General features: G+C 36.7%; 1 protein-coding gene across 3 annotated transcripts in view; it reads left to right on the top strand.

Annotated features, from left to right (window-relative positions):
* Positions 1-15,000, top strand: part of kctd15b (potassium channel tetramerization domain containing 15b) — a 27,929-nt gene that overhangs the window by 8,240 nt on the left and 4,689 nt on the right. For all 3 annotated transcript variants that reach the window (XM_084409395.1, XM_084409394.1, XM_084409393.1), the window contains 2 exons: positions 3,256-3,400; positions 10,073-10,378. In XM_084409395.1, the coding sequence (XP_084265521.1) occupies positions 3,256-3,400; positions 10,073-10,378 (451 nt within the window). The remainder of the gene's footprint in view (positions 1-3,255; positions 3,401-10,072; positions 10,379-15,000) is intronic.

Genomic DNA, 15,000 nt, shown 5'->3' with positions numbered 1-15,000 from the left:
AGAAGTCTGTTGACTGAAATCATTATAAATGTTTTTTTTTTTTTTTTTTTTTTTACAAAAATATATATATATTTAAGACTTTCAGTGAACTCTGAAATAAATAAATAGATTTTTTTATTAAATATCGTTTTTTATTCTTATGATTTCAGTTAACTAGCTAGCAGTCTGTTGACTGAAATCATTATAAATGTTTTTTTAAATTTACACACAAAAAAAAAAGACTTCAGTTAACTGAAATTATAAAAATAGATTTGTTTTAAATTAAAAAGATATAAGATATATATATTTTTTAATGATTTCAGAGTTAACCGAGTGCTAGCTAACTTCCAAATCCAATTTTTTTTTATAAAAAAAAAAAACTGGAAAAAAATCATCAGCACTCTGATACTCAAATCCAGCTGAAGGTTGATCAAGGCCAGATCTTTATTCAGAACATGTGATAAATATTTCAACACAGATAACTCATAGGTTGAAGAAGTTTCATTTGTCAAGATTTCAAACAGTCAAAAGTGCCTCAGATTGAAGAATCGCCTCCATATGACGTCCCACATCTCGCAAAATTCAGCGTCTCTGGTTCTAGAAATCGTTTATCTCTCGCCGTCATAGTCAAAGTGTGTGAACAGAAGCGTATTTACTGCTCTGAATGAGTCTGACAACCGTATTCCCCGCTGTGTGAACCGAGCCAGAGAGAGAGAGAGAGACGGGTGGGGGGAGAGGAGGAAGAAAAGAAAAACAGGCAGCATTTTAATTGCTTTTTAAAAAAAGTGCAGATGAAAAACAGTGTTTGCCTGGAGGGGCATGGTGAAATTCTAGCTGGAAGAATTGCAAGACCATATGAGAAAGGACGGCCGCGGGCGATACAGGGAGATGAGTATTGGTTTTTTATAAAGCATTTTGCATCGATTTCCAAAGGGGGGGAAAAGAGAGAGAGAGAGAGAAAGAGAGAGGGAAACAACAGGGAAAACAAGAGCTTTGGAAAGTGCATAAGGTGACGAGACTTGCGTGGAAGAGTGTATGAATCACACCGTTGCATTAAAGGAAGAGACGGTCCACGTTATGAAGGACAGTACACACACACACACACCTGAGCTCAATGAAGTGTGTTTGTGTTGGTAAATCACTGACGCTGAGTCAACAGCCGTCGCTCGACTGTAAACGTCTGCTGGGCTTTGACGAGGCTGTGGGATTTCTCTTTGTGGTTCTGGAGAGCCGTCAGCTGATCCAGGAACTGTAGGGATGATTAAAGAGGAGATTGCATCGGCTCGGCTCAGGAACGGAAGGAAATGCTGATCCTATCAGAGTTCAGAGAGAGAAATGAACTATACATGCAGAGAGAGGGAGATGTGGACAGGTATCCGGCGGACTGAGGCGTCTGGGTGTCAAGCAGTATCAAGATGTTTAAAACACTTTACAATAAAGTTCATCATTAATTAATAATAGTTTATATTCATTTCATTCAACGTTTACTAATACGTTATTAGAATCAAAGGTTGTATTTGTTAACATTAGTTAATGCAACTAACATGAACAAACAATGAACAGCTGGATTTTTATTAACTGATATTAACAAAGATGAATAAATACTGTAACTAATGTATTGCTCATTGTTAGTTCATACATTTACTAATTTTAACTAGTGAACCTTATTGTAAAGTGATACCGATGTTTGATGTTAGTAGATTTAGTAGGAGAATGTGTTTTAATGTATTGAAAATGTTTAGATGGACACTCAAACCTAGTGAGCTGTCTACATAGGGAGCATCCTAACTATCATTTGACTCTAATAAGCAACAAAGTATAAAATAAAAAAAGCTTTTAATGGTTGCAGTTAACTGATATTATTAACATATTTGTCTATTAAGAAGATCCTTTTTTATTCTATGATTTCATAGTGTATGATTTCAAATCCAGCTTTATCTCAAAAAGTGAAATATAGTAGAATGTGTTATAATGTATTAGAAACGTTTGCTCTTTTTATCTGGTGATGGACACATAAAATGTTAGTAAAGTTTTTTTGCTGTGAAAACCACCTTTGGGAACCTTTCATTTTATCTTGTTTTCTTTTCTTTTTTTTCTTTTTTTGGGTGAAAAACTTTTGCTTGCAAGTGCGCTTCTGTTATCTTTCATTTTTATAAATGACAAAATCCATATTTATTTAAGTGTGATGCAAATTCCCAAGATGTTTTTGGGAGACTGTAACTAAGAAAAGTACAAAGATGGAGAAAAACTAAAGCAAGAAGTGAAGAAGAGAGATGTAGAGAGATGATCATAATGAAGGATTCTGTTTCCATCTCTTTTCTTCTTCCATCACTAAAATCCCAGCTAACAGGGAACGTTCGTTCAAAGTTACTTTAATGTTCTTAAAACGTTAGATCAAAAACGTAACGTTATTAATACATTGCTAAAGGAGTGCTTTTTCTGAAATGTTTTAGCTGGACCTTTATCTTATATGTTTTTTAAATGTTACAGTTTTAGAATGTTCAGAATGTTCAACGTTCAAAAGTAACAATCCCATAATGTTTGAAGAATGATAAAATGGAATGTTTCTTTAACGTTTGCATAACCAAGAAATACCGTAAAAAAAAAAAAAAGAAAAAAAAAAAAGGATGTTTTCAAATGTTCAGAGAACATTCAGAAATATTTTTTTCATAACTTATTGAGAATGAGAACATTCTTTTAACATATTTTTATTAGCTGTGTTTTCTCGATAATGAATACGGTTCTCATTCCAGTGGTTTTTAGATCACAAAAGTGGCCAGACTTTCAGTCACAAGGGGTTTTTAATCTTCAGGATTTGTTGCAAAGGAAACTTTCAGCTGCATCCCTCAAACATCATTACTGGAGTTTACCAAGTCACTCATTGCTTTTACTCATAGTGATTTTAACAAAGCCCTTCCATTAATGCAAATAAGCATCACAGGCTTTTATGACTGTCCTGCTTTATTTCAATAGTGCTTCCTGACGTCATGTATTATGTGGGAGTTATTTAACTGGCTTGTGACAGTAGAGATGATCAGACACTGAAGGGTTTTCAGCTCTGTATTAATCTCACTGTAGAGAAGGACTTGAAACGCTTTTCTCAGCCACTGAAATCTGCCTAAAGCCTCTTGTTTCAGATCCGAGCGCTAATACGTTTTTGGCCGGGCACTAATAAAATTGAAAAATAAATGCTAATTGTTTCATGCATTTAAAGGAGGCTGGCCTCGCTCCATTAACTGTGTATGTGTGTGTGTGTGTGTGTGTGTTAATTTTCAGGATCAGCAGGCTGTTTAACGGAACCGAGCCGATCGTTCTGGACAGTTTAAAGCAGCATTACTTCATCGACAGAGACGGAGAGATCTTCCGCTATATCCTCAGCTTCCTGAGAACCTGCAAACTGCTCCTGCCGGATGACTTTAAGGTATTAAAACCAAGGATGAAGCATGTTTCTTCTGGAAAAATCCAGATTCACTGGCCGTTTGCAATAGAATGCATGTAGTGTACTACAGTAAACACTGCACACTGCTTACTATTAAACAAAGTAGTATGTGAAACAGTATGCAGCATGCCATGATCTTGTCACATGCATTATATCAATTTCAAAAGTTATAATTGTGGAATTTTGGGGGGGGGAATATATAATCAATTATTTGCATTTTTAATCCAGTTGTATATCGTCACCTTCCTAAAATAATTGGCCAAGTAATTTTTTCAGGTTTCTCAGAAAACACAAAAAAACTGAACCCAACTTCAGAGGTTGAGTAGATCTTCGTTCTTCTTGATGCAGCTGCCATCTTGGAAAGCTTGTAAAATTGCCTAAGTCTCATTAGGCGCGTTTCCATTACAGATTTGCGCAAAACGTTTGCGATTTTTTTATTTTTTTCTAAATGTCGCCAAAAAACTATTGCGAAATGACGGCGTTTCCATTAACCGATGTTATGCGACTAAAACTTTATTTTTTCCTCTCGCGATCAGTAAAATCATTCCAAAATGGAGGTTTATGTACTACATCCCAGCCACTGCACTTGCCATTATTATTAATCTAAGGAGATGTATGTGTGTTTTCCAAGCATTAATGGTAAGGAACGACCCTTATTATACTCGTGAGTGGCACATGTGAGGTGTTTCTGGGTGTTTCTCCCTCAGATCTGCTTCGAGGTCTTGATTGTGGCATTTCTTTGAGGTTTAAAATCCATTATTCCTGTAATTCTGTTGTCTTATATGAATTTATTAAAGAACTCTGTCTCGTATTCTGTCCAAACACACCGCGTCGTCTACGTCAGGTGACTGTAAATGCGCAAAAACTGTTTCCATTGCAGTTTTGCGAAATATTTCTTTTTCGAATTGCCTGAAAAACCTCCTCATGCGAGCGGGAAAACTTTTTTGGCGATAAATGGGAGTTTTTGCGAAAATTACGTTTCCATTGGGCGTATTTTCACTTCGCAATTTCAATTTGCGCAATTTAAAGGGTAATGAAAACGCGGCTATTGTCTTTTGAGTTAGGCGAAATAAAACGGCCTAAGTCACACTCTTGACATAGGCCATTTTACTACAGAGGTAGAATTGCATGATCTGTTCGACTGAGGATGTGGGCGACTTTACCAGAGGTGGCCAGCGTCATGAGGAGATGACTTATGCAACCAAAAATTTTGCAAAAAAATGACTTAGGCAATTATTTTAGGAAGGTGACGATATGTTTGAAAATCATTGTTGATATAGATTCATTCATCACATGGAAATGGAAGGTCGATACTTTGCATGTTGGGATACAATACAGATCGCTATTAGATCTTCGTTTAGTCTCGTTGCTTTCCGAGACATTAAAGAGATCTCAGTTGTGGCTTTGCTCTCCCTTAACTCGCTCTTGTTTGTATACTGCACATTTAGTCTGAAATGAGAAAGCAGACTGTAGAAGAAGACAGCTGCTAGTGTCCGCTATAGCGCCACCTGTGGCAGTACTGAGCATTGCAAATGGCAGTGATGCACAACATTTGAGTAGCATATCTAAATAAATGTGTGTTCACATACTTGCATCAAGAGCTTAAAAAAAGGACTAGTAATAACAGCTCTTTCGTGCAATATTGAGGTTTTGTTTTGTCCTGCATGAATATTTTTAGTTTCTTGGCTTTTATTTCTGTTCTGTTTGGCCATAGTGCAATATTATTGGACCAAAATAGACATATATATATATATATATACAAGTATCAAATATGTTCTGATTGGCTGTGATTGTGTCACATTGCACAGTGTTTTCCCTGTATGAGCGAATTACGTTCATATATCTGGACCACAGAAATGACTTGAATTGATATGTATTCATTATGAATAACTGCATATGGCATATTCAGTTCAAAAGTCTATTTGCATAGTGCTTTTCACAATACATAGCATTTAATGTAAAGCCGCTTTGAAACAATGCGTCACATTTATCCTCACGGATGAACTCTCATTTCCAAACACACAGAAATGTGATGTCTTCTAATCTTGATCTGGATTCGCTTTGTTGTTCTCTCTCGAGTTGGACAAAGAACCCCGTTTGGACTGGTTTGATCTGATGATCAATGTGTGTGAAATGCGAGCGATGTAAAGCGTATCCGTGAGGCATCGTGACTGTCATGGCCCGCGGTCGCCTGCGCTTCGCTAAATCAATGTGAACGTGGAATATGCTTTGCATCTATCAGGGAGAAAAGCAGCAGAGATTATCTGTTGTCAAGCTGCTCGAGTCAATAACTGATCTTGTTTTGTTTGTGACCACTAGCAGCGATTATAAAACATGACTTGCTTTCAGAATAACACGAATCGTTCGTGATAAATCCGATGAGCAAGACGGTAAAGAGTCGGTTTTGATTCCAAGGTTTGTGTGACGGATCTGACCTCTACATCAGCATGTGCTTGACAAGAATCAAAGAGAAATGGTCATCTCTTATACGTATTAGATGGAATCGGGGGAATATCTCTCTCTATCTCTCTCTCTCTGTCTGTGAGATGTTGTCTTGCCGATGGGCAATCGAGTAAGATCATTATTTTGGATCACAACAGGCCTGTCGGATCGCCTGAACATGGGAATTCAGGCTAGCGAAATCGTGTCTCTTTCTTCACCTCTCTCGTATCTCTCCATCGTGTTGCTCGACCGTAGGAAGAGCGTTAGAGAACGAGTCCTGTTGAAAACAGAGATCCAGGCGCATGCGGAGCTTCTTTAATACCGTACCGTTCCCTCGCTCCCTCCAGCGCTGATGCACCGCATGCGTGTTGTCATCCGCAGTGTGAAGGGCGAAAGAAAAGAAAAAAGACATGCGCGAAAAGAAAAGAGGTTAGAGACGTGTCCCATCCAAAGTTAGAGATACTTTCATGTGCATTTTTCCCTTTATAATGTCCTCTTGCAATGATTTCGAACAATGTAAAGTTCATTTTTAAAGCTTATATTGCAATTCGAGCATTTTCTGCTTAGATTAATGATTGCCCTGTTTTAAAATAGTCTAATTTATATATATATATATATATATATATAGTGCTTAAGCTTGAAGCATCCATGTATGGAGGTTAGAGACGTGTCCCAGCTAAAGCTATATATACTTTCATATACATTTTTCCATTATAATGTCTAATTACAGTGATTTTAAACTATGGAAAATGTTTTTTTTTTTTTACACTTATATTGAATAACCATAAATGTATGGAGGTTAGAGACGTGTCTTGACCAGTTATATATACTTTCATGTACATTTTCCCCTTATAATGTCCAGACCACTTGCAATAATTATTTAAAGTTATTTTTTTAAAGCTTATATTGCAATGGATTGCATGTAATTTTGAAAATATTTTCTGCTTGGATTAGTGCTGAAATGTTCCAGGCGAAACTGATTGTGCATTTTTCCATTTATAATGTCCTCTTGCAATGATTTCGAACAATGTAAAGTTATTTTTTAAAGCTTATATTGCAATTCGAGCATTTTCTGCTTAGATTAATGATTGCCCTGTTTTAAAATAGTCAAATTTTTATATATATTTATATATATATATATATATATAGTGCTTAAACTTGAAGCATCCATGTATAGAGGTTAGAAACGTGTCCCAGCTAAAGCTATATATACTTTCATGTGCATTTTTCCCTTTATAATGTCCTCTTGCAATGATTTCGAACAATGTAAAGTTATTTTTTAAAGCTTATATTGCAATTTCGAGCATTTTCTGCTTAGATTAATGCTGAAATGTGCCATGTAAACAATTATTGCCCTGTTTTATAATACTCTAATTTTATATATATATATATATATATATATATATATATATATAGTGCTTAAGCTTGAAGCATCCATGTATGGAGGTTAGAGATGTGTCCCAGCTAATATACTTTCATGTACATTTTCCCCTTATAATGTCCACTTGCAATGATTATCTAAAGTTATTTTTTAAAGCTTATATTGCAATGGATTGCGTGTAATTTTGAAAGTATTTTCTGCTTGGATTAGTGCTGAAATGTTCCAGGCGAAACTGATTGCCGTGTTTTATAATAGTCAAATTTTCAAATGTATGCGTTTAGTGCTTTTACAGCAAATAATGATGTTAATGTTTATAATATCTTAAACTCTTCATGCCTTACAGCTGCGTTTAGCAGATTAGATCTGTGTGATAATATAGTTATCGTGACGATACAAGCGATCAGGCATTTGAGATTTGCTATATAGAATATAGGCTATATTGCTTTACACAGGTATACTGTGTGTTTGCAGATGATACTTCTACATCCAACTTTATACACAGATCTCTGTGATAATATGGTTTATATTTGGTGACAGTATCAAAGCAATTAATTCAATATAGCAAATCTCATCTGCTTATGTGATTTTTCTGTGTATAGGTGAAGTTAATATATCTGACTTTATAGAGCTGCGTGAAAATGTAGTTTGCATTATGCAACGATATAAACAAGACTATTATTACCGTGTCAAACGGCTGATCCTTCACTGTCTGTTTTCTGCAGAGAAACCTGCGAATACAATCAGTTTCCATTCAGGCTGTGTGCAGTTCATGACTGTTTATATTAATCTTTATGCAGATTACTCTGCACACAAAACCATATCCTCAGATGAACTCCAATCATTTCCACACCTCAGCTCCTCCCGTGATGGAGAGACGAGGAAGAATAGTACCATCTGGACTTGTGGGAAATTAAGGAAAAACTGAAAGGGGCAAAAAAAGCCCTGGCAAGATCCCCGTGAGGAAGAGAGAGAGAGAGAGAGCGGGTGAGAGAGAGAGAGTGGGCGAGAGAGATAGAGTGGAGAGAGAGAGAGAGAGAGAGAGAGAGAGAGAGAGAGAGAGAGAGACAGAGAGACAGAGAGAGAGTGGGCGAGAGAGATAGAGCGGGAGAGAGAGAGAGAGAGAGAGAGAGAGAGAGAGAGAGAGAGAGAGAGAGAGAGAGAGAGTTTGGCAGTCTGCTGTTGTCTGCCTGGATAAAGAAACGCTGAAGCCTCGAGGTCGTTCACTGACGGGCTCCAACGAGCACATGAGATCCTGCCAAACGTCTCGACTGTGACCCGCGGGCCGCGCTGATGCCCCTCTGATGCCCCTCTGAGCAACACATGCCCCCCGCACCCCAAACACACCGCTTTTAAACATTCATTCATTTACTGCCTTTTATTTATGTACTTAATCGTTTTTTATTTATTAGTGGCGTTTGCAGGAATAGCATCACCTTTGCTCATAGTTGGTGACTGTATTTTATTTAGAAAGCATAAACATCTATTGAAAAGTATAGTTATCTCCTTTTTAAAATAATTATTTTATATATTTTAACTTAGAAGGGTAGTTGCGTTTGAGGTAATAGCATCACTATTGCTATTAAAACTATTACATTTCTAAATACTAAACTTGAGGATCGCTGGGTTTTATTTATGTACTTATTTGTTTTTTTTTATTAATCAGTGGCGTTTGCAGGAATAGCATCACCTTTGCTCATAGTTAGTGACTATTTAGAAAGCATAAACATACATTGAACAGAGTATAATTATCTCTTTAAAATAAATATTTTTTATATTTTAACTTATAGTAGTGGTAGTGTAGTGGTAGTGTAGTTATTATGTAGTGGCGTTTGAGGTAATAGCATAATAGCATCACTATCGCTCATAGTTAAAATTTCATTTCTGAATAATAAACTTGAATATTTGCGTAGACGTCTTTTATGTGTGTATTGTCCACTGAAAAGACAGTATAATAATCTTTAAGAATAATTATTTTGTATTTTTAACCTAGAATTTGACTGCATTTTGTGTGCGTTATTTATTGTCGTTCATTCTACGGATGCGACCTGAACCCGTTCAACAGCAACACTATTATTATTGTTATTTATGAACAATATCTGTATCTTATCCTCAGTTTTGATCCTGCACCTGTTGGAGATCATTCACATTTCCCTCTTTTGTGAATAATTATTTCCACCAAAAACGGCTGTTTCATCACATCTCTTTGTACGTGTGTGTGTGTGCGCATGTGTGTGTGTGTAGTCAAAATGTGAAATATTATTACAATTTAAAACAGCTGTTTTCTATATGAATATATAGTAAAGTGTAATTTATTCCTGTGATCAAAGCTGAATTTCCAGCATCATTACTCCAGTCTTCAGTGTCACATGATCCTTCAGAAATCACTCTAATATGATGATTTGATGCTCAAGAAACATTTATGATTATTATCAGTGTTGAAAACAGTTGTGCTGCTGCTTTATATTTTGGTGGAAACTGTGTTTTCAGGATTCTATGATGAATTGTAAAAACAAACAAAAAAAAACAGCATTTATTTGAGGTTGTAAATGAAGTAATTTCACTTAAATGACAATTAATAGGTAATTTTGATTGCCATTTAAGTGAAATTACTGAACTTAAATATACAAGCTTGATAAAAATGATCATTCTAGAAGAAAATTTCAGATGGCACTTAGAGGCTTTTGCATCTGAACTCTTCATATATATATATATATATATAAATTGTAAAAAAAATGCTTCTCAAGTAAATACATCTTGTTTAAAGTGAGGATGTTTAGGTCTAAAATGTCGAGATTTTGAATTATGTTCTAATGTTTAACGTCTCTGCTCAGGAATTCCACCTCCTGTACGAGGAGGCGCGATATTACCAGCTGTCTCCGATGATCAAGGAGCTGGAGCGCTGGAAGCAGGACCGGGAGCAGAGACGCCTGGCTCAACCCTGCGACTGCCTGGTGGTGCGCGTGACCCCTGACCTCGGCGAGCGCATCGCCCTCAGCGGGGAGAAGGTGCTCATCGAGGAGGTCTTCCCCGAGACCGGCGACGTCATGTGTAACTCGGTCAACGCTGGCTGGAACCAGGACCCGACGCACGTCATCCGCTTCCCGCTGAACGGATACTGCAGACTGAACTCAGTGCAGGTAAAGACGTCTACTGTGGATGTTTACTGGTGTGCTGCTCTTATCTGCTCCAGACAGCGTTCAGGACGCTTTATTCCTGCATGAGGAGCGTCACGTTTCTTCTGCTTAGTCTTTACGTGGGCGGATTTAAAGGAACACGCCGCGACTTTTTGGGACTTTAGCTTATTCTCCGTATCCCCCAGAGTTAGATGAGTCCACACATAGCCTTCTCATCTCCGTGCCGTAACTCTGTCTGACGCACACACCACTAGCCTAGCTTAGCACAAAGACTGGAGGTAAATGGCTCCAGCTAGCATACTGCTCCCAATAAGAGACACAATAACGCCAACATTTTTCCATTTACATGTTGTGATGTGTATAGTCACAGCGTGTACAAATAACAAGGTCACATGAGACACAGCCATCTTCTAACCGTATACATACTGGGAACTATATTCTCCAACTCTGAGCGAACTCTCTGCTTCTCACGGGGCTTCTCAGACGCTGCGAGCAAATCACTCCGCCCAAGTAGCAGTGCTTCGCCTTCTGAGAATATAGTTCCCAGTATGTATACGGTTAGAAGATGTCTGTCTCATGTGACCTTGTTATTTGTACACGCTGTGACTATACAAATCACAACATGTAAATAGAACAATTTTGGGTTATTTTGTCTCTAATTGGGAGCAGTATGCTAGCTGGAGCCATTTACCTCCAGTCTTTGTGCTAAGCTAGGCTAGCGGTGGGTGCGTCAGACAGAGTTACGGCACACACGGAGATGAGAAGGGTGTGTGTGGACTCATCTAACTCTGGGGGATACGGTGAATAAGATAAAGTCCCAAAAAGTCGCCGTGTGCCTTTAAGAAAATCAGTGTAAATGCTGAAATAAATCAGTTCATCATCACTAGATGTGTGGCTGACACTAGTGCTGCCTATCTAGACAGTGTTTTTCAGCATCACAGGTTTAGTCCTGACATAATATCATATATCATAAAATATCTAATTTAACCAAAATGTACATTACCATTGAAAAGTTTGAGGTCTTTGCTCACCAAAGCTGCATTTATTTGACCAAAAATACAGTAAAAACAGTCAAATATTATTACAATTTAAAATAACTGTTTTCTATGTGAATATACAGTAAAGTGTAATTTATTCCTGTGATCAAAGCTGAATTTTCAGCATCATTACTCCAGTCTTCAGTGTCACATGATCCTTCACAAATCATTCTAATATGATGATTGATTTGATGCTTAAGAAACATTTATGATTATCATTATCATGTTGAAAATGATTACCGCGATACAGAAAACGCGGACGAATCACAAAATCCAGTTATAATAAAAACTCAGAGGTCTTCATGGCAACCCGTCAAAATACAAGTTTGGTTTAACTAGGAGAATTTGTGACAGAAATATATTACTGTTGTACAGTAGAATTTAGCTACGTCTCAATGTACTAATAATACTAACACTAATAATAATAATAATAGGCTACATTATTATTAAAACAAATTATACATTTTTCTTCCATGTTTTAATTTTACTGTAAATCTCTGTTGTGCAGCACTTTGTTTGACAAAAAAGTTTGTGATTAAAAGATAAATTAAATTAATGTTTTGTTAAAATACTCAAGAATTTCTGATTATTATTTAAATTGTTGTTTTTATGAATTAAATTCATTAGACATGCTTTTTGATCATTAACATTTAATTAAACCATTAAAATGGAATTCAGAAAACTTGCAACAGAAAACACAAAATTTGGTCAAAATAAAACAAAATTTAAAGGGATAGTTCACCCAAAAATGAAAATTAGCCCATGATTTACTCACCCTCAAGTCATCCTCGGTGTATATGACTCTTCTTTCAGACGCATATAATCGTTATATATATAACCATCCCTTAAAAAAAACATATTTCATAGGCCTGAAAAGTGAGGTTTATCATTTTACAATAAACTTTTTTTTGTCAAAACTGTATTTGTACGTCATCCAACCAGTATTTCTTGTTCGTTTAAAATCCGGCCATCATTTATAGTGTTATTATTCTAATGTTCATGCAAACAAAACAATCTCATTTTATTGTTATTGTTATGTTATTTTATGCTGTTTGTTGGTTTTCGACAAGTCTTGATTTCAGTGTAGTTTCTGAACACTTCCAGCACATTTGAACAATACCGTGATGATATTGATAATTGTGATCGTTTTGGTTACTATATGTTAATGAGAACGAGGCTTAACCTGTACCTGAACTAACGTGAACACACACACACACACACACACACCTCGACAGCGCCCCCTCAGGCTCGAGTAAGACACGCAACAAAACGCCTTTTTATGTGCAGCCCTAATTCTTCACTCCCTCAAAAACAAAAGGCAAGAGCGAGAAGAAAAGAGAGGCTAGAAAATGAAATGCATAATTTACACGTTTCTCCTTTTTAAGACACAGCTCTTCCCTTTTAAAAAAGACTCCAACGTAACAACGCCCAGAGCGGTTGAAATACACGTATTGCATTTTTTAATACCATACTTACACTTTCTCAAACAGCCTCAACCCCTTTATGCTTCTTTTATAGATTTCTAAATGGCTTGCAATATAATTAATTGGCTGCATCAACTAACACAACAGTTCTGTGTTTCAGTCAGTCTCCGTCTGCCCTCTCTTTGTTTGCTCGCTCAAGCTCTATTTCTTTTCTAAAACGAGTTGATTTCTGTGAAGTGACTGAAGCTCATTTCTCTGTTTCTTGCTGAAGCGTGCGTCTCTTTTAAACAGAACTGTTCACACACACACACACACACACACACACACACACACACACACACACAGGCCACGAGAGAGACTCGACTGCTGCTCAAGCCAATGATGCAATGCTCTAATATGCAGATACACAAACATTATACTTCTCAATAATGATTGAAATACATTTACAATCATCTTTTCTCTAACACTCATCCACCATCCCAGCTAACAAAGATGCTCTTTAGTTCCCATTAAAACGTTATTTCTGAATGTTCCAGTTTTTTTCAAATGTTTTAAAAACGTGTTTTCTTGGTTATGAAACGGTTAAGGGAACATTCAGTTTTGCAAATATTATGAGATTGTTACTTTTACAGTTTTTACCCAATTGCTAACACACAGTTTTGCAAACTAGGCTGGTTTTATCAAAATACGCAACACAATTCACAAAACCACACACTGCAAAATACCTCATATATCCTGCAAAATAATATATTATAATATATTTACATCGGACTGAACAAAAATATGCTCACAAAAAAACAGTAAACTGAAAAAGATTGAAGTGTTAAAGGAACACTCCACCGTTTTTTGAAATAGGGCTTATTCACCTTCTTTCCTACAGTTAGATAGGTGGGCAAATGCATTTTTGTCTCAGTGCATGCATTGTTTTAGTTTGACAGGGTCGGCGCTAGCTTAGCTTAGCGTAATGAATGGAATCCTTTGTTGCCAGCTAGCATGTCCTGAGTAAAAGTAATATAAAAAATATAAAAAACCCACCTAATTACTTCTTGTGGCCTGCATATTCACAACAAGTACAAATAGTTAAGACTAGGTGATTTCCTAGGCAGATATTGACTTATATATTAAGGACTATATTAGGGGGAAGCACAGGCGAAGCACTGCTACTTGGGCGTGATATCTCTGAGCCCAAGTAGCAGTGCTTCGCCTGTGCTTCCCCCTAATATAGTCCCAAGTCAATATCTGCATAGGAAATCACCTAGTGTTAATCTGCATCGCTATTTGTACTCGTTGTGAATATGCAGGCCACAAGAAGTAATTAGGTGGGTTTTTTATTTTTTTTATATTACTTTTACTCAGGACATGCTAGCTGGCAACAAAGGATTACATTCATTATGCTAAGCTAAGCTAGCGCTGACCCTGTCAAACTAAAACAATGCATGCACTGAGACAAAAATGCATTTGCCCACCTATCTAACTGTAGGAAAGAAGGTGAATAAGCCCTATTTCAAAAAACGGTGGAGTGTTCCTTTAACAATTAAGCACTGAGGCGTTTGGTCAGGTGACACATGTGTCGGCCAATCAGCTCATGGAGTGTCATTTTGAATGGCAGTGTTTTGAAATGGCAATCATGTGACTTTATGTCAGGTTGTTGTGTGTTATGCAGAGAACCGTGTTCAGTGTGTTTAAAAAGTGCCATTTTGAATTGCAAAATGTGTGTAAAGCAGAAAATGTGAATGATGAATAGATACCGTTTTTGTGTCAGCGTTTGGAAAACATTATTACGTAAACACTGGAAAACGTTGAATGAACGTTAACGTTACTGGAAGAAACTTTTCTCAATACTTTGAGGAAGTTCATGAATAATTGTGATCTTGTCAGAATGCATTCTGCTTGCTTTAGCGATGATGGATGCATGCTTTAGATATCGCTGAAACCAGACAATAATGCGTTGTTTTCAGTCATCTGGAACGTGCATGATGTCTTAAAAGTGCTGTCTATGTAGACACATTTACATCTCCACATTAACACTTAATGCATTGCAAAAATAGGGTTTGCCTATGTGATTATATGTGACCAAATCTGGTTTATAATTAGAAATAAATATGCTAAACATGTCGGAACACCCTTGTGAAAAAGAAGTACACTTTAGCATACTTTTAAAATA

The sequence above is a fragment of the Rutilus rutilus genome, assembly GCF_951802725.1.
Source record: "Rutilus rutilus genome assembly, chromosome: 5".
NCBI classification, from domain to species: Eukaryota; Metazoa; Chordata; class Actinopteri; order Cypriniformes; family Leuciscidae; genus Rutilus; species Rutilus rutilus.
This window is presented reverse-complemented; position numbering and strand designations above follow the sequence as displayed.